Source organism: Pseudorca crassidens, chromosome 8 (genome assembly GCF_039906515.1).
Source record: "Pseudorca crassidens isolate mPseCra1 chromosome 8, mPseCra1.hap1, whole genome shotgun sequence".
NCBI classification, from domain to species: Eukaryota; Metazoa; Chordata; class Mammalia; order Artiodactyla; family Delphinidae; genus Pseudorca; species Pseudorca crassidens.
This window is the reverse complement of record NC_090303.1, coordinates 42,212,279-42,239,965: the sequence shown is the minus strand read 5'-3', so window position 1 is coordinate 42,239,965 and position 27,687 is coordinate 42,212,279. Positions and strand designations below refer to the sequence as shown.

At 37.9% G+C, this 27,687-nt stretch overlaps 1 protein-coding gene and 1 non-coding gene across 3 annotated transcripts; both read left to right on the top strand.

Annotated features, from left to right (window-relative positions):
* Nucleotides 1-27,687, top strand: TMEM106B (transmembrane protein 106B). 2 transcript variants are annotated; one of them, XM_067746268.1, is made up of 8 exons: nucleotides 1-236; nucleotides 2,522-2,743; nucleotides 5,867-5,930; nucleotides 10,256-10,415; nucleotides 19,288-19,428; nucleotides 19,686-19,735; nucleotides 20,496-20,549; nucleotides 21,289-27,687. In XM_067746268.1, the coding sequence occupies exons 2-8, from the start codon at nucleotides 2,524-2,526 to the stop codon at nucleotides 21,425-21,427; spliced, it is 828 nt and encodes a 275-aa protein (XP_067602369.1). In that variant the 5' UTR covers nucleotides 1-236; nucleotides 2,522-2,523; the 3' UTR covers nucleotides 21,428-27,687. The 2 variants fall into 2 exon arrangements, with proteins under 2 accessions (XP_067602369.1, XP_067602368.1); XM_067746267.1 differs by having other exon boundaries at nucleotides 2-224.
* On the top strand, nucleotides 11,705-11,779 carry TRNAR-CCU (transfer RNA arginine (anticodon CCU)). The gene has a single exon. It is a non-coding gene; the product is annotated as a tRNA-Arg (tRNA).

Below are 27,687 nucleotides of genomic sequence, written 5' to 3'. Positions count from 1 at the left end.
CTCTCCGGGAGCGCTCTGCGCAGGCTCGGGCGCAGGTTGCAGCAGAGAGGGGCCTCAGCTGTTGTGGTTATTGTGCCGCCCCTCCCCCACCCGGACCCAGCGGCGACTCGTCGCTGCAGGCCCGTTGCTCTAGCCCCAGCACCCGGGACTAAGGACTCCGTGACCCTGTCTTCGGGCCTGTCCGCGCCGGAGCAACTCGGGACTGCGTAGTACCCCGCATGCCGGTGAGCGACCCGGGACGCGCAGCCTCCAGGTCCCCTTAGGGAGCGGGGCCGAGCGGGCACCCTGGGAAGAGCCGAGCCGGATGAGGAGGTGGAGGAGGGGAGGCTACGGGGCCGCTGGACACGCGCGGAGACCGGGGGGGCGCTCTGGGCTGGGTTATGGAGGTGTGTCATCACCTCTTATCCGGGCCCAGCTTCCTGTCTAGGGGCTCCGGACTTCGGCTCTAGCCGGGCGCACGGGAGAGATTCCAGGTCCCCACACCTTGAGTGGCCAGGTGGCCCCTGGTTTTCCTCTTTTTGAGTTTTCTTGCCCGACTGCCTGTATTTTATCTTTAACCTTTCCAAAGTAGGCAGGCTGTATCCTGGGTTTTGTTGATGTAGCTTATGAAAGGCGCCGACTTCGTTCGGAAGATCACGACCCATTTAAATTGGGTGGAGTCATGTACTTTTTTTTCCTTTTTTCGTAAGGAGTCTAAAGTTCGGGTTGGTTTTAAGTAAATTAAGGGATTTTGATAAAAATATTGAGCACAGGGGCCTAGCACCTCTTTATTATAAACTAAGGAGTCTCCAAGAATAAAAGTTGTTAAGCTTAGCAGTGCTCTGGGGAAAATCCAGTAGGGAGGGCAGGGATGCCCAGTACCTGACGAAGTCTGGCACTTGTCCATTAGCCTTGATAAAACAAACACCAGTCCAAGGCCGACTGTATCAAGGCAACTGTTACATAAGTATAGAAAGCAGGCCCAGACTGAGAGCCACTTGTTCTTGCCTTCTGTGTCTTTTCCCCTCTTAAGGCATTCCAGTGGGAGGCACCCTATACCTCTGTTAACTGAGATCGTAAAAGGGTGCCACTGAGGCCCATTGATCCCAGCTCATCTAATATTTCACATAGGCCCCAAGGTCAAAGTGTGTGGGGACAGTGATGTTAATTCACCCCTGAACCACCTGTGACTGGCAAGTATTGGTTTGGCTTGCATATAATGTCTTCGAGCAAAATCAAGAGAAAATAATGCATTTTTAGGAGTCATAAATCATTCACGTTTTTTAACTTAATGGGCAATGTGTATATAAGTTTTTTAAAAATAGTAAAAATCAGCATCTTTATTCATCATTCTGAAGTTTTAAGTTTGTCTACGAGTCGTATAATTTTTTATCCTGCTGTTTACAGTGTGTTTGGGTGACCCTAACACATGGATGGCATGCCACTTTTAAAAAGCAAACTTTTCTTCATAGCATAAGATAAATTGAATTATTTTGAGTGTCAGTTTTCCTCATTCACATCAGTTCGAATTTTTTAAAGAAATATGTCTCTTTATATGAATGTCTTTAATAATCTATTTTTAGGAACTGATAAAAAATATATGGTCAAATTTAGAAAGAGAAGGAATGTATTATTTTTAAATTCAGCTTTCCCGCTTTGTTAATTTGTCCTCAGAATGTCAACTGATTAGAATATATGACTTTTTAAGTTTTTTTATACTTAAAATTGTGGCTTAAACTGCAGTGTTACTGCATTACCTATCTACAGAGGTTATTTTGATATAGGTACTAGCACTAATTATTTATTTTTATTTGTCTTTAAATTTATATTTAATTTCCCTCCTGTATTTTTGATACTGTCATCCTAAAATTTTGAAATTAGTGTTCTAAATTTTGCTGCTTTGTATTGGTGAATTATAGTCAATATTTTAGAATATTGATTTCATAATTTTAACTCCACCAACTGTTGAATGAAAGAAAAATCTGGAGGTTTTTTGAGCTGTTTTTTGTTGCAAGTATTTAAATGTTTAAAGCAAGAAATGTGAGGATGAGAAAGATTGGGGATTTTATTTATCACATAGGGGCATGAATTTTAAAAGGCTGAAAAATACTACTTTGATATTTCCTGGTGATACCTAGTTGTAATCTGCCCAAAGCCACTTTTGCCTTCAGTGCTAATTGATTTAAAGGTAGAATGTGTTTTTGTTTTATTCTAAGAAAAGTGAAGTCCATGTGTTTCTTTTCAGAGAACTCTAAGAAAGTGGAGACTTTTGTCAAATTTTAATGTTGTTTGAAAGCCCATTCTTATCATAACTCTGATATATCATTTCATAATATTTTGTTAGAAAAACACTTTTGGACTCTAGTAAATGGCTCCCTTGTTTCAGACATTATTTTGATTGAGTATAATTCTAATCCAGATAGTGATTTGAACGCTCCCTTGAAGGTTGTTCTAAATTAATTTGATCAGTATAAATATCCTATAATGTTCTTGAGTATACATCTTGACTGAAGTTTACTGTAAGATGTTTTTTTTTTCTTAGACATGGGAAAGTCTTTTTCTCATTTGCCTTTACATTCAAATAAAGAAGATGCTTATGATGGAGTCACATCCACTGAAAATATAAGGACTGGATTGGTTAATAGTGAAATACATAATGAAGATGGAAGAAGTGGAGATGTCTCTCAGTTTCCATATGTGGAATTTACAGGAAGAGACAGTGTCACTTGCCCCACTTGTCAAGGAACAGGAAGAATTCCTAGGGGTATGTGTTATTGCATTGTTTTTTCTTTAAAGAATGATTCCAAGTGTTTGCACAAATACTATGAAATCCGTGGGTCTGAGCACAACCCTTTATGTTTTAAAAGACTTAGAATTACAGTTAAAACTTCATATCAGTTATCTTCAGTCAAAAGGACACAAAGAAACAAACATAAAGATTTTAATTAGGGTCCTAAAGCAATAATGAAAACCATTCTTCTACCTCCAGTATCTTTTCTTTCCCACCTGCAATTATACCAATATGCAGCATCTCTTGACTGTAAACTTTTAGTCCTGTTTGGCATCAGTAGAAATCGTATCACAGTCACCTTGCCATATTGAGTGTTAGGAGCAATTTAAGTAATGTGGTGACCTAATATTTCTGATTTGTTATTTAAAGAATAATAATAAGTTGGTCATGCACTAATTAGTTATTTTTTAAAGGGTCTACATGAAGAGGGATGGTATATGAAGATGAGCCATATAGGAAAAAAAAATCAGTTTGTGGCATGTCATAGGGGAAGTCAGTAGGGAGTAATCTCCACCTGCTGTTTGCAGGCTACTTTAGTAGCAATGGCAATAAGTAGCAATAGTAAAAGTACCTTGTACTAGTCCCATTTTCTGCTTGGTTGAATTGATATTTGACCCTGGAGAGACCCCGAGGGTAGGACAAAATGACAATATAAGGCTTTATCTTTGCAGAGGTAGCAGTATTTGAGAATAAAAGGATTATTGTAGTTACAGGTATTAATGCACCAGGCTGGGGGCAGGGAGAGGGCTAGAGTCTCATTTTTGCAATCTGGATACTATGTTTTTGAGGTATAGCTAGTAGGCATTTTTAGCAGCCTGGATGTACATTGTGGATAGTAAGATTGAGGAGGAATTCAGAGGTATTTTTTGTCTGAGCAACTGGAAGAATGGAGTAGCCATTTATTAAAATGGAGAAAAGAAGGTTTGAGTGTATGTGTCAGGTGAGAGATCAGGAGCTCAGTTTTAGATATGTAAGTTTGGAGATGCATATTTGACATCTAAATGGATATGTTCAATAGGAAGTTAGTTGTAATAAGGGCCTGGAATTCAGATGCAAGGCCTAGGCTGGAGTCATCAGTGTATAGATGATACTTCAGGTGAGTTGGATGACAGCACCAAGGTTGTCAATGTGAATAGAAAACAGAAGAGACTTTAGCACTGAACATTGGGGCATTGCAACATTTTGCGTCAGTGACATGAGAAAGAATTAGCAAAGGACACTAAAAAGAGCAGCTAGAGTAGAAGTAGGAAATCCCTTTGTCTGTGGTGTCTTAGAAGATAAATGAAGAAGATATACTCCTTGGTTGAGGAGAGATTGATCAACTGTGTTAGACCTGATCAAGTAATGTGAGGACTGAGAACTGGCCATGGGATTTGGTGATTTAGGGGCCACCTTTACAAGAGCAGTTTTGGTAGTCTGCAGAAGAATGTGTAGCATGTGTAGAGTAGGATCAGGAGTGCATAGAAGGAGCAAAGTTAGAGTCAGAAAATAGCTTTTTTGAGGAGTTTTGCTGTTTCAGAGGAAAAGGAGAGAAGAGAGGTGGTAGCTAGAGGAGGCTATACATCAGGAGAAGAATTTTTTAAAGATGGAATGAGTAATATGTTTGTATGCTGATGAGATTTTTCCATAGAGAAAACATTGATAATGCAGGCAACAGAGGACAATTATTAGATCTAGTGCACAAGTGCAGAGGGCTGCTCCTCCAGAGAAGCATGGGCAATTTGCTCCCAGCAGTAGAAGGGAAGGTAGAGTATATGGACACAGAGGCAGGTGGGTGGGTGGGTGGGTAGATGTGGTGGTAGCTTGTGGAAGTTCTCTTTGCCACATCATGAGCTGAGAGTAAGGATAGGGGAGAAGATATTGGAGGTTTGAAGAGAAAGTGGAAGTTATGAAATTGTAGTTTGGGAGAGTGAGATTAAGAGTATGCACTTTTTTGGGGGGGGCTGTGCCACACGGCTTGCGGGATCCCTGACCAGGGATCGCATCCAGCCCTACGGCAGTGAAAGTACAGAGTCCTGACCACTGGAACACCAGGGAATTCCCCAGATTGAGAGTATGAACTAGAGAAATATAGGCGGCATTATTAAGGGCCACTTGAGATAGTAATCTAAATGAGACTAGTGAGCATAGTTGTTTGTGTTTCTTTATCTACTTTTAGCTGTGTGGATATAGGCACAGTCGCCAAAGGGTTGGTTTTAACCAGTTGCAGGTTAGACAGATGAATACCACCAAACAAGATAGGATATGTACACACACACACACACACACACACACACACACACACATACATATTATATATATTATTTATATGTGGGTATGGTAGGGGGAGTGTAGATGAGGGGGGACTTGTGGAGGGAGCAGGGAGGAATAATGAAAGTATTATGGAAAGCTTTAAAAGAGAACTTGACTGCGGTGCTTTGATAGTTCATACAAATAGCCAAGTTGTGATAAGATTGGAAAATTGGCATTTAAAAGTCCATTTATCCATTAAAGCATATGGATAATGCTCAACCCAAGCAAGAAATACTGAATTTTGAAGTGACTTAATGTGGAGAGGTGTGTGACCTGAAAGAGTCCTGGAAGACTGTGTATAAATAGGGGTTCTTTGAGCATGAGACTTAATATGTGTCAGTTTTGGTTTTCAGGGGAGATAGTGTAGGAACCTCTGCAGTTATAGGGGTTTCAGGACAGCGGTAACAATATGTTTCTTCTGCTCTCATTCAGATAATCAAACTGAAGTCTTAATGGAAAACTGTGGGGAATAGAAAACTGGGTGAAGGAAGGCCTGGTAAATTCAGATCTTCTGAAAGCTGGGACTTTTTAGATTTTTTTTCTCAGTGGAAGAAAGAGTTACTCTTTCTCATTCTTTATAATATTTTTGTTAGCTAGAAATCTAGGTATGAAAAAACACAATATCTGCTTTGGCACTCAGCTGCTACTGGATAATTTTTGAAAATGTTGAGAGCAGTTTACTAAAGGAATGAGATGAGAACCAGGTAGTATTCTGGTCTTTCCAAACCAGACTTTGATGAGGAACCACTAAATTTTTAATTAATCATGTTAATAAATTTCTAAATCTAATTCTTTTACTTTTAGGACAAGAAAACCAACTGGTGGCATTAATTCCATACAGTGATCAGAGATTAAGGCCAAGAAGAACGTAAGTGATTATAAGAAAATGGCAGATTTTTTGTATTTTTTGCTTTTTATATTATGTATAAGTAAATATTTTAATTAAAACTATTCAAAGGAAAAATGCTATCAGGTTGTTAAGTTATACCATCATATACTTTATGTCATTAAATAAAAAAAGGATTCCTGATTGTGGTAAGTTCTTGAAAAGTACTTGAGAGAAATGGTGTAGAACACAAGCCAAGGAAATTGAGCATAAATGTAATTGGAGTCCCTGAAGAAAATCAAAGGAGGCAAACTGAACAAATAGCAAACATTTAATTCAAGATCACTTCCCTGAAGTAAAGCAATACGTGAATCTACATATTGAAAAGACAAGGACTTGGGCTTCTCTGGTGGCGCAGTGGTTGAGAGTCTGCCTGCCAATGCAGGGGACACGGGTTCGAGCCCTGGTCTGGGAGGATCCCACATGCCGCAGAGCAACTGGGCCCATGAGCCACAACTACTGAGCCTGCGCGTCTGGGGCCTGTGCTCCGTAACAAGAAAGGCCGCGACAGTGAGAGGCACGCGCACCGCGATGAAGAGTGGCCCCCACTTGCCACATCTAGAGAAAGACCGCGCACAGAAACGAAGACCCAACACAGCAAAAATTAATTAATTAATTAATAAACTCCTACCCCCAACATCTTCAAAAAAAAAAGACAAGGACTTCCCTGGTGGCCCAGTGGCTAAGTCTCTGTGCCCCCCATGCAGGGGGCCCAGGTTTGATCCCTGGTCAGGGAGCTAGATCTCACATGAGGCAAGAAGATCCTGCGTGCCACAACTAAGACCCGGCACAGCCAAATAAATAAGTAAATATTTTTTTAAAAAGTTTAAAAAAAGAAAAGACATACCATAATTTTGGAAATAATCAACCCTTCTTAATGAAATTACTGGACTTCAAAGGTAAAAACAGAAAATTGAAAAGCCCCTTTGAGCATCCAAGCAAAGGATCGATTAATTTATAAGGGATAGAAAATCAGATTGGCATGTTACTTCTTGACCACAATGCTTTAAACACATAAGCAGTAGAACAGCATGTCTAAGTCATCATGGAAAGAAAATGAACCCAGGAGTTTATAAACAGTCAGTCTGACCCTTCATTTTATAATATATAGACAGTTACGAATGTGCAAGAAATTAGGGTTAATTTCCTAACCCTAACAAGCAGAGGGAATAGCATCTGAAAGGGCCAGAGGAGTGGTCCAGCCTTCAGATGTATGGCTAAAGTAAACAGCGCTGTGGGAAAGTGGTACAGATGAGGCTAGAGAAAATAACAAGGACCAGATCCTGGCACCTGTAGTAAGCTAAGAAATCTGAGAACTTACAGGAAGCTCCTCAAGAATTTTTAGGAGTTTCAAATTTGTAATAAAAAACAGTAACTCTCAATATGTAGTAAAATTATAATATTTTGGGAAAACTGTGGTTCTTTATAAGTTGGAGTTGTGATGGGGTAGTCAAGAAATTATTAATTGCTTTTGTCTCCATACTTTAGCTATGTCATTTAATCCTCAAAACAAACCTACAGGTTTTAAAATGGAGGAGAAGAGTAAATTACCTAAAATGTTGCAAATATGAAATGGCAGATATAGAATTGTAACTTGAGTCCAAATAAACCACACAACCTTCATAACTTCATCAGTACTGTATACTTTGCAGGATTCTGTTACTGTCCCTAGAGCCATAAGAAAAATTACTACTGATGAGTTTTGTAATGGAGATCTATGTACTTCATCAGTGAACTAGCCAATTTTTCAATTTGGTATGAAATACTAAGTGGAATGTTATTTTATTGTCCCACCAGGTTTAGTAATATTTGTTATGGCTGTAAGCTTTGGGCACAAAGTAATTTAGAATACTGATGCATATATTCACACCTAGAGCTGACTTACAGGCCCTAGGTACCAGAGTGTGGTGGGCTCACCTGCCCATGAGAAATAAAAACACTAAAGTATAAAAAAATCCAACAATGTTCACATTTTTATCATGATTTTAAAACTTTTTTTATACCTTTTTAAGGTGTTTTGGTGTATAATGGGCACTATAAGTGTGTGTTTAAACTACCTATTAGGGGCTTCCCTGGTGGCGCAGTGGTTGAGAGTCCGCCTGCCAATGCAGGGGACACGGGTTCGTGCACCATTCTGGGAAGATCCCACATGCCGCGGAGCGGCTGGGCCCGTGAGCCATGGCCGCTGAGCCTGCGCGTCCGGAGCCTGTGCTCCGCAACGGGAGAGGCCACAACAGTGAGAGGCCCGCATACCGCAAAAAAAAAAAAAAACTACCTATTAGGTAATCCAGTAGTGGTCACCACCCTACTCAGGTTGGAAGTCCAGAGTGAGTGAGTGGGAACTTCTCTCTTTGCTCCAGACAGTAGTACAGGTCAAGTAGTAATGATTTAGTGAATTTTTGTTTGTTTTATTTTATTTTATTTTATTTTGCGGTACGCGGGCTTCTCACTGTTGTGGCCTCTCCCATTGCGGAGCACAGGCTCCGGATGCGTAGGCTCAGCGGCCATGGCTCACCAGCCCAGCCGCTCTGTGGCATGTGGGATCTTCCCGGACTGGGGCACGAACCCGTGTCCCCTGCATCGGCAGGCGGACTCTCAACAACTGCGCCACCAGGGAAGCCCTATTTTGTTTTTTGATAAACCATTTTGCTCTCTTTTCTTAACTTGGACAACTTAAAATACGCAGAAACATTTATAAAACATCTGCAAGAGGTACTTGAAATAACTGTTGTGAGGGATAAGATGAGATCCATCAGGGCATTTAGGTACAGATCTCTCTTTAGGGAAGACAGGATGGAGGAAAGGATAAAACAAGAATTTTTTGGATGGCTAGAATCTAAGGAAAAGATAAACTAAATGACGTGCAAGACAGAAAAAGAAGCCAAAAGAAGGGTGCTATGGGCTTTGACAGAGTGCTGTTTATTGTAGAAACCAGGGAAATTCTTTCGTCCCTGAGTGTCCATGGGGAGATTGCTTCCAGGAGCCCTCGCATATACCAAAATCTGCTGATGCTCAAGTCCCTCATATGAAATGGCATAGTACAGTCGACCCTCCACATCTGAGGTTTCAAATCTGTGGATTCAACCAACCATAGAGGGAAATTTTGATCCATGGTTGGTTGAATTCAGGGATTAGAAACCCACAAATACTGGAGGGCCGACTGCAGTGTCTTGAAACTCTAGTTTTGTTGGTAAACCTAAAGATAAGAGGCAGTTTTCATCTATGGAAATAAAGAGTGAGAGATGGAAGAGAAACACTTCCATCTGGGAGGTAGATGAATAGCAAAGTCATGCGAGTTTTTTTTTTTTTCCTTGTCTTATCTCTGCATAATAATATCCCCTTTCTTGATTTTAAAGAAACAGTTTAACAGCATCTTCAAAGCAGACATGATTAATGTAAACAATATTTTTAAAAAGGAGTACAGGGACTTCCCTGGTGGCACAGTGGTTAAGAATCTTCCTGCCAATGCAGGAGACACGGGTTGGAGCCCTGGTCCGGGAAGATCCCACATGCTGTGGAGCAACTAAGCCCGTGCGCCACAACTACTGAGCCTGTGCTCTAGAGTCCGTGAGCCACAACTACTGAGCCCACATGCTGCAACTACTGAAGCCCACGCGCCTAAAGCCTGTGCTCCACAACAAGAGAAGCCACTGCAATGAGGAGCCTGTGCACCACAAAGAAGAGTAGCCCCTGCTCGCCACAGCTAGAGAAAGCCCATGCGCAGCAACGAAGACCCAATGCAGCCAAAAATAAATAAATAAATTTATTTTAAAAATACGTAAAAAGGAGTACATAAATAGTTTCAGATGAGGAAACTCAAAACAGACTGTCTTAGTGAGACTGATGAGGCATATGGTTATGTCATTACATTTTTAAGGGCTTCATAGGTGGTTCTGATGAGCAGTCACTTTAGGGAATCATATAATGCCAAAACTCATATGTGAAAATTCTGCTTCAGTGAATTCATCAGGGAGTCTTGAAATCTATACTTTTATAAAGCTCCCCAGCTTGATTCTGATGAGCAGCCTGGTTTGGGAATCACCACAGTAAATGTTCTATCTATAATAAGCCTGAAATCCTAGTCTCCAAAAAGGTAAATATGTCTTTTAAGGAGACCATTTTAACACTCAATAGATTCAAAACTAAGTCTGTTCAATACTTTTATAATGTAAAAAGTTGGTAAAAGTCATACATCTTTTCCTGCTGGTATAAAAGGGGAAAAATTCAAAATGAAAATGTCTTCTCTAAATGTTTCATTATGTAATTTTTGATGCATGTATATTTAAATATTCCATTTTCCTTTTCAGAAAACTGTATGTGATGGCTTCTGTGTTTGTCTGTCTGCTTCTTTCTGGACTGGCTGTGTTTTTCCTTTTCCCTCGCTCTATCGACGTGAAATACATTGGTGTAAAATCGGCATACGTCAGTTATGATGTTCCAAAGCGTACAATATATTTAAATATCACGGTAAGTACATATTTATATTAAAAATATTTGACTTCATTCTTTTTTTTTTTTTTTTTTTTGCGGTACGCGGGCCTCTCACTGTTGTGGCTTCTCCCGTTGCGGAGCACAGGCTCCGGACACGCAGGCTCAGCGGCCATGGCTCAGCAGCCATGGCTCAGGGGCCTAGCCGCTCCGCGGCATGTGGGATCTTCCCGGACCAGGACACGAACCCGTATCCCCTGCATCGGCAGGCAGACTCTCAACCACTGCACCACCAGGGATGCCCTGACTTCATTCTTTTATCATGTTAAGCAGCACCTTTGTCCTTATTGAGAGAACATTAAAGGTAACACTTACTCAGTTTTCTTTCTGTATGTCTGCTATATTGACCTTTTCTGTCATTTCTGATTCTGCTGAAAATGGCAAATTGGCAAATTCTGTGTATTCAGAATCATTTAGCATTTGAAGATGCCTTTGGGAGGGTAAAATAAACAAAACAATTAATTACTGGGAAAAAAGTAATTACAATCTATTTACTTTTCAGCATTTGACTCTGAATAGCTTCTAGCCAGATGTTAACATAGTTAGTTCAATACATGTTATACATGTAACATTTTCATTTCCTTGTGTTTTGTGAAACACAATTTTTGCCATCTTTAACAGACCATTCCCTTGTTTTAAAAGGTAGAGAACAAGTGAATGATTTCTCTTGCAAATTAGTATGTGTGAAAACCTGTGTTTCTCAGGACAGTGGTTTTTAGGACTCTGCAGCCTTCCCACACTTGAAAACAAACAAGCAAACAAACAAACACCTCAGAGAAGGTCTTGTACCTGTTTTACATGTTAACATTTATTTGAAAAAAGCATGGTTTGCAAACCACCGTATTATTAAAAAGGAATATATATGTTGCTTCAGGCTTTAAGGTACATCTGTGTGGCAGTGATTTGTTTGGAAGAGAGATACTGGACTTCAGTTGGTTTTCCTCAAAGAGGTGGTTGGTATGCTTGAGGCTGAGGTAGAGATGCCTGTGGTGCTGGTTGGGAGGAGGGAGATTTACAGGGACAGGAAGTGAAATGGAATGTATGTTAAAGTGGAATTACTACTTAATTATAGGAAAAAAAGAACTCCCATGAATTCATTTATCCTCATGGCGTACCGTCAAACGTTGTCAACCTCTAAAAAAAAACAGAAAAATTTTTAAAACCCTGGGAATTCTCTGGCAGTCCAGTGGTTAGGACTCTACTCTTTCACTACTGAGGGCCCAGGTTCCATCCCTGGTTGGGGAACTAAGATCCCACAAGCTGGGACTTCCCTGGTGGTCCAGTGGGTAAGACTCTGAACTCCTAATGCAGAAGGGGCCCAGGTTTGATCCCTGGTCAGGGAACTAGATCCCTCATGCATGCCACAGCTAAGAAGTCCACATGCTGCCACTAAGAAGCCTGCATGCTGCAACTAAAGATCCCACGTGCCGCAACGAAGACCTGGCACAGCCTAAATAAATAAATATTTTTTAAAAAAGATCCCACAAGCTGCACTGCGCAGCCGAAAAAAAAAAAACTATATACATGGAAAAAATATATATGCATACAACATAACACAGTACGCATTGTAAATCATTTCCTATCATTGGGGAATTATTGTTGGGTATTTTTCCACTGTAACAGCCATTTGGAAAAAGGAACAAATTTTCCCTTTTTCTGTGGGGTTTAAAACAGTGGGCGGATATTTTTGGCCAACCTCCAGAGTCTGTTTTACTATTAAATAACTGTAAATTTATAATGAAAAGTAATAAAATTTATGTGCTGGGCCATTTTAGATACCAGAAAGTATATTTAAATGTAAATATCTTACTTTATTTTAAATAATTATTCAGGAATTCCCACTTTTAGGGGTACTAGTACTTCACTAAATTGAGAAAGTGTGAACATTAAATAGGAAATAGGTTTATTATATAGATAAACATTAGGTTTAACTGGATGACAGTGAGAAAAAAGCTGAGATTTCTCACGGGGGGAAGATGGTGGAAGAGTAAAACGCGGAGATCACCTTCCTCCCCCCAGATACATCAGAAATACATCTACACGTGGAACAACTCCTACAGAAAACCCACTGAATGCTGGCAGAAGACCTCAGACCTCCCAAAAGGCAAGAAACTCCCCATGTACCTGGGTAGGGCAAAAGAAAAAAGAATAAACAGAGACAAAAGAATAGGGACGGGACCTGGACCAGTGGGAAGGAGCTGTGAAGGAGGAAACGTTTCCACACACTAGGAAGCCCCTTTGAGGGCGGAGACTGTGGGTGGCGTAGGGGGAAAGCTTTGGAGCCGCGGAGGAGAGCACAGCAACAGGGGTGCAGAGGGCAAAGTGGAGAGATTCCCACACAGAGGATCAGTGCCATCCGGCACTCACCAGCCCAAGAGGCTTGCCTGCTCACCCACCGGGGTGGGCGGGGGCTGGGAGCTGAGGCTCTGGCTTCAATCAGATTGCAGGGGCAGGACTGGTGGCGTGAACACAGCCGGAAGGGGTTAGTGCACCACGGCTAGCCGGGAGGGAGTCAAGGAAAAAAAGCTGGACCTGCCGAAGAGGCAGGAGACTTTTTCTTCCCTCTTTGTTTCCTGGTGCGCAAAGAGAGGGGATTAAGAGCGCTGCTTAAAGGAGCTCCAGAGACGGGCGCGACCCACGGCTATCAGCGCGGACCCCAGAGATGGGCATGAGACGCTAAGGCCGCTGCTGCTGCCACCAAGAAGCCTGTGTGCGAGCACAGGTCACTCTCCACACCTCCCCTCCCAGGAGCCTGTGCAGCCCGCCACTACCAGGGTCCCAGGATCCAGGGACAACTTCCCCGGGAGAACGCACAGCGCGCCTCAGGCTGGTGCAACGTCATGCTGGCCTCTGCCGCCGCAGGCTCGCCCCACATCCATACCGCTCCCTCCCCCCTGCCTGAGTGAGCCAGAGTCCCCGAATCAGTGGCTCCTTTAACCCCCACTTCTGCAAGCCAGAAGGGAGTGGCAGGATGTATTAAAAGTGATGAAGGAGAAAAACCTACAACCAAGATTACTCTACCCAGCAAGGATCTCATTCAGATTTCAAGGAGAAATCAGAACTTTTACAGACAAGGAAAAGCTAAGAGAATTCAGCACCACCAAACCAGGTTTACAACAAATGCTAAAGGAACTTCTCAAGGCAAGAAACACAAGAGAAGGAAAAGACATACAATAACAAACCCAAAACAATTAAGAAAATGGGAATAGGAGCATACATATCGATAATTACCTTAAATGTAAATGGATTAAATGCTCCCACCAAAAGACACAGACTGGCTGAATAGATACAAAAACAAGACCCATATATATGCTGTCTACAAGAGACCCACTTCAGACCTAGGGACACATACAGACTGAAAGTGAGGGGATGGAAAAAGATATTCCATTCAAATGGAAATCCAAAGAAAGCTGGAGTAGCAATTCTCATATCAGACAAAATAGACTTTAAAATAAAGACTATTACAAGAGACAAAGAAGGACACTACATAATGATCAAGGGATTGATCCAAGAAGAAGATATAACAATTGTAAATATTTATGCACCCAACATAGGAGCACCTCAATACATAAGACAAATACTAACAGCCATAAAAGGGGAAATTGACAGTAACACTTTCATAGTAGGGGACTTTAACACCCCACTTTCACCAATGGACAGATCATCCAAAATGAAAATAAATAAGGAAACACAAGCTTTAAATGATACATTAAACAAGATGGACTTAATTGATACTTATAGGACATTGCATCCAAAACCAACAGAATACACATTTTTCTCAAGTGCTCATGGAACATTTTCCAGGATAGATTATATCTTGGGTCACAAATCAAACCTTGGTAAATTTAAGAAAATTGAAATGGTATCAAGTATCTTTTCCGATACAACACTATGAGACTAGATATCAATTACAGGGAACGATCTGTAAAAAATACAAACACATGGAGGCTAAACAATACACTGCTTAATAACGAAGTGATCACTGAAGAAATCAAAAAGGAAATCAAAAAATACCTGGAAACAAATGACAGTTGAGCCATGACGACCCAAAACCTATGGGATGCAGCAAAAGCAGTTCTAAGAGGGAAGTTTATAGCAATACAATCGTACCTTAAGAAACAGGAAACATCTCAAATAAACAATCTAACGTTGCACCTAAAGCAGAGAAAGAAGAAGAACACCCCAAAGTTAGCAGAAGGAAAGAAATCATAAAGATCACATCAGAAATAAATGAAAAAGATATGAAGGAAACAATAGCAAAGATCACTAAAACTAAAAGCTGGTTCTTAGAAAAGATAAACAAAATTGATAAACCATTAGCCAGACTCCTCAAGAGAAAAAGGGAGAAGACTCAATAGAAATGAAAAAGGAGAAGTAACAACTGATACTGCAGAAATACAAAAGATTATGAGAGATTACTACAAGCAACTCTATGCCAATAAAATGGACAACTTGGAAGAAGTGGACAGATTCTTAGAAATGCACAACCTGCCAAGACTGAATCAGGAAGAAATAGAAAATATGAACAGACCAATCACAAGCACTGAAATTGAAACTGTGATTAAAAATCTTCCAACAAACAAAAGCCCAGGACCGGATGGCTTCACAGGTGAATTCTATCAAACATTTAGAGAAGACCTAACACTTATCCTTCTCAAACTCTTCCAAAATATTGCAGAGGGAGGAAAACTCCGAAACTCATTCTATGAGGCCACCATCACCTTGATACCAAAACCAGACAAGGATGTCACAAAGCAAGAAAACGACAGGCCAGTATCACTGATGAATATAGATGCAAAAATCCTCAACAAAATACTAGCAAACAGAATCCAACAGCACATTAAAAGGATCATACACCATGATCAAGTGGGGTTTATTCCAGGAATGTGAGGATTCTTCAATACTTGCAAATCAATCAACATGATACACCATATTAACAAATTGAAGGAGAAAAACCATATGATCATCTCAATAGATTCAGAGAAAGCCTTCAACAAAATTCAACACCCATTTTTGATAAAAACCCTGCAGAGAGTAGGCATAGAGGGAACTTTCCTCAACATAATAAAGGCCATATATGACAAACCCACAGCCAACATCATCCTCAATGGTGAAAAACTGAAACCATATCCACTTAGATCAGGAACAAGAGAAGGTTGCCCACTTTCACCACTCTTATTCAACATAGTTTTGGAAGTTTCAGCCACAGCAATCAGAGAAGAAAAGGAAATAAAAGGAATCCAAATCGGAAGAGAACAAGTAAAGCTGTCACTGTTTGCAGATGACATGATATACTATACATAGAGAATCCTAAAGATCCTACCAGAAAACTACTAGAGCTAGTCAATGAATTTGGTAAAGTAGCAGGATACAAAATCAATGCAGAGAAATCTCTGGCATTCCTATACACTAATGATGAAAAATCTGAAAGTGAAATCAAGAAAACACTCCCATTTACCACTGAAACTAAAAGAATAAAATATCTAGGAATAAACCTACCTAAGGAGACAAAAGACCTGTATGCATATACCATATTCTTGGATCGGAAGAATAAACATTGTGAAAATGACTACTACCCAAAGCAATCTACAGATTCAATGCAATCCCTATCAAACTACCACTGGCATTTTTCACAGAATTAGAACAAAAAATTTCACAATTTGTATGGAAACACAAAAGACCCCAAATAGCCAAAGCAATCTTGAGAACAAAAAATGGAGCTGGAGGAATCAGGCTCCCTAACTTCAGACTATACTACAAAGCTACAGTAATCAAGACAGTATGGTACTGGCACAAAACCAGAAAGATAGATCAATGGAACAGGATAGAAAGCCCAGAGATAAACCCATGCACATATGGTCATCTTATCTTTGATAAAGGAGGCAGGAATGTACAGTGGAGAAATGACAGCCTCTTCAATAAGTGGTGCTGGGAAAACTGGACAGGTGCAGGTAAAAGAATGAGATTATATCACTCCCTAACACCATACACAAAAATAAGCTCAAAATGGATTAAAGACCTAAATGTAAGGCCAGAAACTATCAAACTCTTAGAGGAAAACATAGGCAGAACACTCTATGACATAAATCCCAGCAAGATCCTTTTTGGCCCACCTCCTAGAGAAATGGAAATAAAAACAAAAATAAACAAATGGGACCTAATGAAACTTAAAAGCTTTTGCACAGCAAAGGAAACCATAAACAAGACCAAAAGACAACCCTTAGAATGGGAGAAAATATTTGCAAATCAAGCAACTGACAAAGGATTAATCTCCAAAATTTACAAGCAGCTCATGCAGCTCAATAACAAAAAAACAAACAACCCAATCCAAAAATGGGCAGAAGACCTAAACAGAAATTTCTCCAAAGAAGATATACAGATTGCCAACAAACACATGAAAGAATGCTCAACATCATTAATCATTAGAGAAATGCACATCAAAACTACAATGAGATATCATCTCACAATGGTCAGAATAGCCATCATCAAAAAATCTAGAAACAATAAATGCTTAAGAGGGTGTGGAGAAAAAAGAACACTCTTGCACTGCTGGTGGGACTGTGAATTGGTTCAGCCACTATGGAGAACAGTATGGAGGTTCCTTAAAAAACTACAAATAGAACTACCATATGACCCAGCAATCCCACTACTGGGCATATACCCTGAGAAAACCATAATTCAAAAACAGTCATGTACCAAAATGTTTATTGCAGCTCTATTTACGGTAGCCAGGAGATGGAAGCAACCTAAGCATCCATCATCGAATGAATGGATAAAGAAGATGTGGCACATATATACAATGGAATATTACTCAGCCATAAAAAGAAACAAAATTGAGTTATTTGTAGTGAGGTGGATGGACCTAGAGTCTTTCATACAGAGTGAAGTAAGTCAGAAAGAGAAAGACAAATACTGTATGCTAACACATATATATGGAATCTAAGGGAAAAAAAATGTCATGAAGAACCTAGGGGTAAGACAGGAATAAAGACACAGACCTACTAGAGAATGGACTTGAGGTTATGGGGAGGGGTAAGGGTAAGCTGTGACAAAGTGAGAGAGTGGCATGGACATATATACACTACCAAACGTAAAATAGATAGCTAGTGGGAAGCAGCTGCATAGCACAGGGAGATCAGCTCGGTGCTTTGTGACCGCCTAGAGGGGTGGGATAGGAAGGGTGGGAGGGAGGGAGATGCAAGAGGGAAGAGATATGGGAAAATATGTATATGTATAACTGATTCACTTTGTTATAAAGCAGAAACTAACACACCATTGTAAAGCAATTATACTCCAATAAAGATGTTAAAAAAAAAGTGAGATTTCTGTAGGTTTTCTGTCAGTATTTTGAGAAATGTAATTATATAGTATTACTTTTGTTTCTTAAAATGAGTAGTATATATTACTATTCCTACTCTTTTTTAGTAATATTTATTGTCTTTCTAATTATGAAAATGTTTAATTATCATTATAAGACATTTGAAAAATACCATAATGTATATCTTTACTTCTATCCGGGCCTGACTATTAACATGTAGTCTGCCCTCCATATCCACCAGTTCTGCATCCATGGATTCAATCAACCTGATTGAAAATTTTTTTTTTTAATTCAGAAAAATTTGTTTTTTATAAATTAATTTGTGGGGGTTTTTTTTGGCTGTGTTGCGTCCTCATTGCTGTGCGCAGGCTTTCTCTAGTTGCGGCGAGCAGGGGCTATTCTTCGTTATGGTGTATGGGCTTCTCATTGTGGTGGCTTCTCGTTGCAGAGCACGGACTCTAGGCACTCGGGCTTCAGTAGTTGTCGCATGCGGGTTCTAGAGCGCAGGCTCAGTAGTTGTGTTGCACGGGCTTAGTTGCTCCGTGGCATGTGGGATCTTCCCGGGCCAGGGATTGAACCCGTGTCCTCTGCCTTGGCAGGTGGATTCTTAACCGCTGCGCCATCAGGGAAACCCTATCTGTTATTTCTTGATTTAACATTTTTCTTTTTTATTTTGACTGTTTTCTAAAATAATTTGAAACAATTGTTTTAAGTTAGAATTGCAAAAGTTGGCCCCAGCTGTTAAGTATAGAAATGATACAACTGCATTTCTTTCCAACCAGTTTTGAATCTATCCCATTTCTTCTCAAAAGTGACCTGCTACAAATCTCTACTCATGTAGTTAAAATACTAGTTTTTTTAAATAGAAAGTTTATTTAAAGTTGTGTTTAACATTTTAAAATGTTGTCTTTGTATTTAATCGAATCGGAAGTAGCTTAGTCAGTGAAGATGTACATGTTAACATTTAGAAAATTTTTGATGAAATTTTAGAATTTTTTATTGAATTTTTGCTAAGGCTACAAATACATTTTCTAACATTCATTTTTCTGTATTCTTGTACTATACATTTTCTGGGCCTACTTTTTAAAAGTATGTGTTCATTGTAGGCATTTTATATACATAGTACTCATGCATATGGGCTTCCCAGGTGGCGCAGTGGTTGAGACTCCGCCTGCCGATGCAGGGGACATGGGTTCGTGCCTTGGTCCGGGAAGATCCCACATGCCGCAGAGCGGCTGGGCCCGTGAGCCATGGCCCCTGAGCCTGCGCGTCTGGAGCCTGTGCTCCGCAACAGGAGAGGCCACAACAGTGAGAGGCCTGTGTACCGCAAAAACAAAAAAAAAAACATAGTACTCATGCATAAAACCATATAATTGGTTCATTGAATGTTCTTGACATTTTTGGTGATACTTTCCTTCCTCCTAATAAATTAAGCATAGCCACAGCTGGAGAGTCATCTTCTGTATTAATTTTGATTCATATTATGCTTATTCTAAGATAACTTGTACATTTTGTGCCTCCTTTCTTTTTCAGAACACACTAAATATAACGAACAATAACTATTATTCTGTTGAAGTTGAAAACATCACTGCACAAGTTCAGTTTTCAAAAACAGTTATTGGAAAGGCACGCTTAAACAACATTACCAATATTGGTCCACTGGATATGAAACAGGTAAGCGTCATTCATGAAATACTTTGGAGGAGTTAAACAAGTCTCAAGTTTGTGTATCATATTAACTTGAGGGAGATGGGGGATTTCTTAAAGAACTAGACTTTGAATTGTATCCCATACATGTGTAAGAAAAAGTCCTAGAATCAAACCCATAAAGGGAGAAATTTCCAAACTCTTTGAAGTTACAAAATGTATCTGAAATACTTGATGTTTTGATCCTGTTCTGTATTGATTTATTTTTATTTTTTGCCTTTCAGATTGATTATACAGTACCTACTGTCATAGCAGAAGAAATGAGTTATATGTTGTAAGTTCTGATTTTTAATTATTTTCTCTCATTAAATTATAAAGAGTAAGTATGTGTAGGTGTGAATATATATATATATATGTTTAATTTCCCATCATCTTAGAAGTGACAAGACCACATTTTGGAATATTCCTTCCGGCCTCTGATCATCTCTCTTCTTCTCTTCTCCCTTTCAACATGTATAATGTTACTGTATATATACGTATACACATAATTTCATTTTCAGAATTAGGATCATATACACCATGGCACTCTTTATTTACTATGTTATGAGAATCATAATCTCACATATTCTAGTATTTGTTTCTGATTTAGTATAGGAGGACTAAAAATGCTAATGATGTTTAGAACTCTATTGCTGGTTTGAAGTTGTAAAGCTTTTAAATTAGGTCTAAATGATTATTAGCTCTTGTTAAGTAAAAAATAGTGATATATTTTTATCATCTTTTGATGTCAGCTTGATATAGAATTTCTGAGTAACTAATAAACTGGCTACTAAAATTTCAAAAGGTAAACAAAAAGTGAAAATAATAAGTAGACAACTCTACAACTGCTGTAGTATGAAGGCATAGAATAAGAAGCCATGAAAATATTAATCATCATTTGAGATACAGAAAATGCTCAACCATTAAATGCTTATTTATTATATCTTCTTAATAGTATATCTGTTAGCTTTAACATAGGAAGAGGAACTGTAATTAAACTATTTTAAATTTATAATGTCAGTTTGTGTTTATTCACATTGTTTTTTCTTTAACAGTGATTTCTGTACACTGACATCCATCAAAGTGCATAACATAGTACTCATGATGCAGTAAGTACAAATTTTTTTTTGAGAGATTCTTTGCTTAAAAACTTTATATGTATAACATTGGCTTAGAGTATACACATATTTATAAATGCTGTCTCATTTGGGTTTTAAGCCTTACAGGAGTGCAGTGAGGTGAAGTAAATAGTATCCCACTTTACACATGAGGAAATGGGAGCTCAGAGGAGTAGTGAAGGATCACACAGCTGCTAAATAGTGAATCTGAACCTTGCAAGAACTTGGGAAAATGGTAGAAATTGGGATAGAGAGAAGGATGAGCTCAACACCCAATTCCTTGCTGCCTGTAGTCGGCAGTAACAGTAATGAAGACCAGGAATGTTATTGGTTTGCAAATCGGGTGTTATCCTAAGCCATGAAAACACTGTAGGTTATAGGTTGGGTATTTGGGCCATTAGCTAACATTTGATTAACCTTTTCCTCTGATGAGAGAACTGTGTGATTATTTTTAAAAGTGCACTGAACTAAATATATTTTTAATTAAAGATAGGTGTTTTGAAAAAATACATTTTTGTATATAATTATTTTTGGATAGGGCTTTCTCAGCCAGCATTCCTGTTGTCTATTGGGGAAATATTCCCTAAAAGGCCCATGTCCACAATATTAAGTTATCATTAATCAAATAATCTCTCCCTGGAGAGAATTTTGATATATAAAGTGTTCTCACTTTAGAAAGCTTTTTTATATATAACTCTTCAGTGTTTCTCCCCATTTATTTTGTTTTTAGAGTTACTGTAACAACAACTTACTTTGGACACTCAGAACAGATATCCCAGGAGAGGTACCAGTACGTTGATTGTGGAAGGAACACAACTTATCAGTTGGGGCAGTCTGAATATCTAAATGTACTTCAGCCACAGCAATGAAAACTGAGAGATGCACCTGGAGAAGAAATACATTTTCCAAACTCTGAAGGATGAGGTACTTACTTCCGGATAGGAGATCTTAAATTGAACAACCTAAAGTTTACACTTCTGTTTTAAAAGTACAGCTAAGAGTATGTGGACTTGTAGGTTATTACAACTCTCTACTCTGTGTTCATGATATTTGTACCAGGATCTTTTACTTGAATCTAAATTTACTGATTGGTTTTCTTTGTTCCTGGTCCCCAAAGGGGAAAACTAAGACTTCTCCTACAGAATAAATAATTATTTAAAATTCATAGCTCTAATCACTACTGAAAACATAATTGATGATTTGTGATGAATATAATTATGTGATGAACATAATTTGAGAAACTTTATTTCTGAATGTTTTTATGGAAAATTACTGTGGGCCTATTCGTGAAGACATTTAAAGAGTAATCTTTCTTTTTTCCTGTTTTATAAATTCCCTTTGCTACTTGGTAGTATTTCAGCTATATGCTATTTTAGCTTTTAGCTAAATGTTTTTATTTTTTCATTTTGAAATCCTACTCATTTGCCTGTTTTTGTCAGTCTTACTTCAAGCTATTGCTTGCATAACACTAAATAAACCAAAATAATCTTTGCAGAATTCTGTACCTAAAATTTTTTAAAACCCCTAAATAATGGGTTTCACATGTCTTTCCATGTTAGTTATAGTTGTGTGAAATTTTTATGTAATCTTCAAACATCATTTAATGTACAGTATTGTAAATAAATTCTGCATGGCTTTTATGTAGCTTTAATAAATGTCAAATAAAGTGATACAGATTTAAAATATAGTAAGTTGCTCATAAAAATTTGTAAAGAAAGGAAAATGATATTCAGAAACCTCTAGAATGTATGTTTCCAATTACATATTAGATCAGGCATAACATAGATTTGAAATAAAATATTTTGATGCTCCACTTTTTTTAATGTTGCTTTTCATACTAAAGAATTATGGATACACTTACTTTTCAGAACTGTTAGGTACCCAAATGATCAATTTTATGAATGTTTTAGAGGAGGAAGTTATTTCTTTGGTAAAATTATCCAAGAAATCCTGTTATTAAATTACGGTGGCTATAGCAAAATAAAACCTATATTATGCTTTTAAAAATTACTTTGCACATCATGGATATCATGCCCCTAGCAGTTACATTTTTAAAGTTTTCTACTTTTGGTTTGGATTTTATTTAAAATTGTTTTCAAGTGTAAATTATTGACTTATTCATTTTGCTATTTTATATTTTTAATACCATTTTGCATTTGGGTTTTTTGCCTTTTTGGTTACCACGTTCTGAGTACCTTTTAAATACCTACCACTGAGCATAGGGGCTGACTGTGATACCAAAAACAGTAAGTGGCTTGAGAGTAGTTTCCTATGTTCCCTAGTGACAGAGATCAGGTTACCCCTCTCCTTACTCCCAAAGTGCCTAACATGGGTCTGAAACATTCTTATTATAAGTCTGACTCTCTCAACTATAGAACATGAGCTTTATTTAATTAGTTAGAGCTAATGAAGCCCTCCTTTCTGCCTTTAAACCTACTCAGGTTTCCCCTTACTTAGCTTTCATATTACTTTCTCTAAGTTTTCCTCAGTGAACATTTAAATGGGTGAAATGCACTAACTTCTTTTTTTTTTTAACTACTTAGTCTTCCCTTAATCCATCGCTAACTCATCCATCCTTACTATTAAACTAAAATCACCCCTTTAAATTTATTATGGATTTTGTAGTCCAACCCAATCTTTAATATTTTTTCTGCTATGTTTTTTGACTACTCCCCTTCTCCTTGAAATTGCACTTTTCTAATGTGTGTGTTCTATTTGTATTTTTCATGTCATTCTCATTTCATTTTTTCTCATTCTCCTATCTTTTGATATCTTTTAATGAGTAGTATCCAGACCCTCTTCTGCCTCAAAATTTCTACTCCTGTATCTTCAGCAATCACCTATATTAAGGCTTCCAGCTCTGTTTCTACATACCTGACAGTAACCTGTCTAGTTTCTCATTTAGCTAATGCCTTAGAGATAACAGTATTTCAGTGACTGTGTAAAAATCAAACATTGTTAAAAAATTTTTTATCATGTTTTGTTCTCACCTGCCCTTATGTCCCATTTCTTCAAAATCATTCTTCAGATATGCCTCCTTCAAAAATCAATCCTGATTTATTTTCCTGCTTTGTATCTTTTTTTTTTTTTTTTGTGGTACACGGGCCTCTCACTGTTGTGGCCTCTCCCGTTGCGGAGCACAGGCTCCAGACGCGCAGGCTCAGCGGCCATGGCTCACGGGCCTAGCCGCTCCGCGGCATGTGGGATCTTCCCAGACTGGGGTCAAACCCGTGTCCCCTGCATCGGCAGGCGGACTCTCAACCACTGCGCCACCAGGGAAGCCCCCTGCTTTGTATCTTTTAACCTTGGAAAACTATATAGTGTAAATTAAATGGACTTTTCTGTTGATGTGTAGCTTTAATATCCTTTTAGAGTGCATGCAGAGTATCTGCTGAAGAGACAGAAAAGTGAGAGAACATTTGCTTTTACTGACTTAGTTTTGAATTTTTTTATTCATTCTTTAAATTAAAAACTCTTTATTACACCTACTTTCTGTGGAGTTCGAGTGAGAAAAAACTGGAATTTAAAATAAGTTAAGAAAAACCAGCAGTAGAAAAATAAAGATTACCTGTGACTACTTTCAAAGAGGGTTAAGTAACTGCCAGAAGAACCCTAGAGCAAAGCAGGCTGTAAATTAATAAAACTACAAAAGCACATTAAGGTGAAGCAGATTTATAGCCATTAAAAAAAAAAATCTGGAAAGGATGGATGAGGCTTTAACTTTTCTTAGGTCACATTGTCCAATGCAGTTTCTTATGTGGTAATAGGATTTTTTTAAAACGGCTCTCAGACCTTATTCAGAAGATGTGGTAAAGATGTTACAATTTTTTTTTTCTGATAATTCCAAGAATAAATTTCTCGTAAATTGCACCTTAAGTAAACTGGTCATTCTAACCAAATCTAATACGTAACCAGCCTACATGTTTTCATATTACATTTATATAGCACTGTGCCCTTTTCAGAATTCTTTCATGTTTTTCTCATATCATTTGCCATCATCCTGTGAGTCAGAAAATGAGGGTAGTAGGATCCTCCTCTTTTAGAAAAGGAAAAAGAGGCATGGAGAAGTTGAGGGACTTGCTGAAGATCTCATATTTAGTAAATAGTTTAATTGAGGCCAGACCTAGTTTTCCTGTCACCCATATCTGTGCTCTGTCATTTAAAACACCCATTGGAAAGCCCTGTTGACTCAGGTTAGTATAAATAAAAATTAGAGAAAACGTTCACGTAGGTAATGGTGACAATCAGAATAATACTGATGGACTAAGATTTGGGGTATATTGAAACTGGTACCTTAAATGTTTTAAATGGGAAATGTAAAATATTTTGGAGCATGATCTGTAGGTTAATTTTCTGTTAAAATTTAGTACTCTGTGATCATTCCAGTAAAGATAATAGATATGTTTCAGAGTAGACTAATTATAAATAATAGAGATTAGTGGATTGAGATTTGAAACAGTAACAGTTTGAAAATAAGAGCTATCAGGTAAACTGCTTGAGGTTTCTTAATAACCATCTTTACTACATAACATGTAAATGGCTGTGGTTTTGTGTTCATTTTTTCCATGCTTTTTTTGTTTGTTTAAGCCAATGAGGTAATTATTTTCTCTAAGAATTCATGACAAGAAAATAAAATTCACTTCAGATCTTCTGAATTGTAGTTTGGGAATAACACAGTGTGGTGTTCAAATAGATAGGAAGTGACTGCCAAAACACGATAAAAGTAACTTAGGAGACTTCAAATGTCAGTCTAATTTGTGGTTCTTAGCCTTATCATTATTGCAATATAATTCTGGATGTTTAATTGGAGGACATGTCCCCAACTTTCCCTCATGCCATTTTGTTTGTTTTTTAAAAGTTTTAAAATAAACAATTCTTTGTATAATGAGTATATCTTATTTAAGAAAACGGTTTGTTAGGTACTTGACCCCAAAGTCACTGCTCAGTATAGCTAATATTTATTGGTTAATTACTATGTCACATACTGTACTGTACTAACCTTTCATGTGCATTATCTTATTATCCCTCAGAAGAGTTCTTTAAGGTAGTTACTGTCATTGCCCCCCCCCCATTTTATCTCTGAGGAAATTGAGTTTTAGAGAAGTTAAGGAGTATGTATAAGTTGGAAAGTAGCAGATTAGAGATTCAAAACAGGTCTGTTTGACTCAAGCATCATTGTTCTTACAATAAGCATATTTTCTTTCTAGCCTTTGAAAATGTTTTAGTCATAAAAATGTGTTGGATATTGCACTTAATATAGAAGACTGAGGTTTTTGATAGTATTTTCAAGAATACTATTAAGATGCTTTATTATTTTGTAGATCTTTAATATAAAAATGTTTATCATTTTTTTAGCTATTAATACTTACCTGTTAGATGGATTTTTTTCTTTATAAAAGATATAAAAATTTAAATTTACAAATATATATCAAGCTTCCTTGATAAGCAGTATGAATGGAATTTCAAGTTATTAGTTTGTAAGCCAAAGGTTACTCACCAGAATGTCTTGATTTTTAGCTCATAACATCTGGAAACAGTAACTACTTGGCTCAAATACATCTAAGAAGAATTAATTTTATTTCTGTCTTTTTTGTAATATCAGATTTTAAATGAGATGTTAAACTATTTTAAAGAAAAAATGTTTGAGAGGGTGGGGTAAAAAGACTGTGAAACATTATTTCTTTAAAAAATGTATTTTTACATGAAAACAAGATATATTTGCAATGTGTTCAATCAAAACATTCACTTCTATATCCCAGATCTACATATTTCAAAGTAAAAATGTTCACTTGTCAGCTGAAATTCCTGATTAGAACTAATATTTGTTTATTTTTGTGCTTAGAATGTAAATTTCACAGTGGATTTTTTGTTTTGTTTTGTTTTTTTCTGGCGGTACGCGGGCCTCTCACTGTTGTGGCCTCTCCCGTTGCGGAGCACAGGCTCCGGACGCGCAGGCTCAGCTGCCAGGGCTCACAGGCCCAGCCGCTCCGCAGCATGTGGGATCCTCCCGGACCGGGGCACGAACCCATGTCCCCTGCATCGGCAGGCGGACTCTCAACCACTGCACCACCAGGGAAGCCCCACAGTGGATTTTTTTTTAATTTACCTTTAATTTGGATAAAAGCAAGTGATATATACTACAGGGATAAAAATGGTAATTTTCATTTTAAAAAAAACTACCAATGTGATTATATTTTTAGTTCTTTTTACTCATGTTTAGTAGAGGCTTTAAATTAAAAAATACACTATGGTCTGTATTGACCCAAAAAGTATTCCATAAATTAATTTAACAAATATATGGCAAGCTTTTCATAGCTATAGCTAATTCTTCTAGAAGGAAGTTGTTGCCTTCTGTTTAATTACATTAATTGAAATGTGTTTAAGAGAAATGTTTTCAGCATATTTTGTATACTGAAAAAAAAATAGGGTTAGTATTGGGCCAATGGCCAAGAGGTAACGTTACTACCTTGTAGACTGTTACAGTTCAAATTGTCCCACTTCCCCCAGAATTTTAGAAACTAGAAGTCTGGGAGATTCTGTATCAGCTGTACTCTGGTGATTCTAAATGCTGTAAGTACTGTTCATCTTTTGTTATTGTGTGAGATGGGAAAAAATGCCAGATTGCAAAAGATGCATAATTTCATTGTATAATGGTTTGTTTTAGGCATAAAATATCAGCAAGCCTTGTCTTGTGTGTGTTGTCTTATATTTCCTTATAGAACTAAATTAAGTAAGATTTTGGGAAATGATTTTAAATGCTTTCCAAGTTGACCTGCTTGGTCAGATATTTGAATGATGGCATTGCTGAGTAGACTCTAATCCATGATTCTAATTGTGGAATAAAGAATAATGTAGAGCGTGAGACTATGTTTGGGCACTTACTCTTCATTTATATTAGGTATTACCCTCCATCATAACATACTTACTAAATTTCCAAGTTGAGCAGTTCTGTAATTGTAACAATTGTTGCTGTACCTGTAACAAAACATGCTTATGATAGTAAAATGAATAGAAGCGCCCCCAAATACTATTTTTTTAATTCACTTGTAACTGTTCCTCTTATAATTGTGTATGACAGAATCAAATTTGTAAAAATTTTAGCATGAAAAATAAAATTTGTATCAGTCAA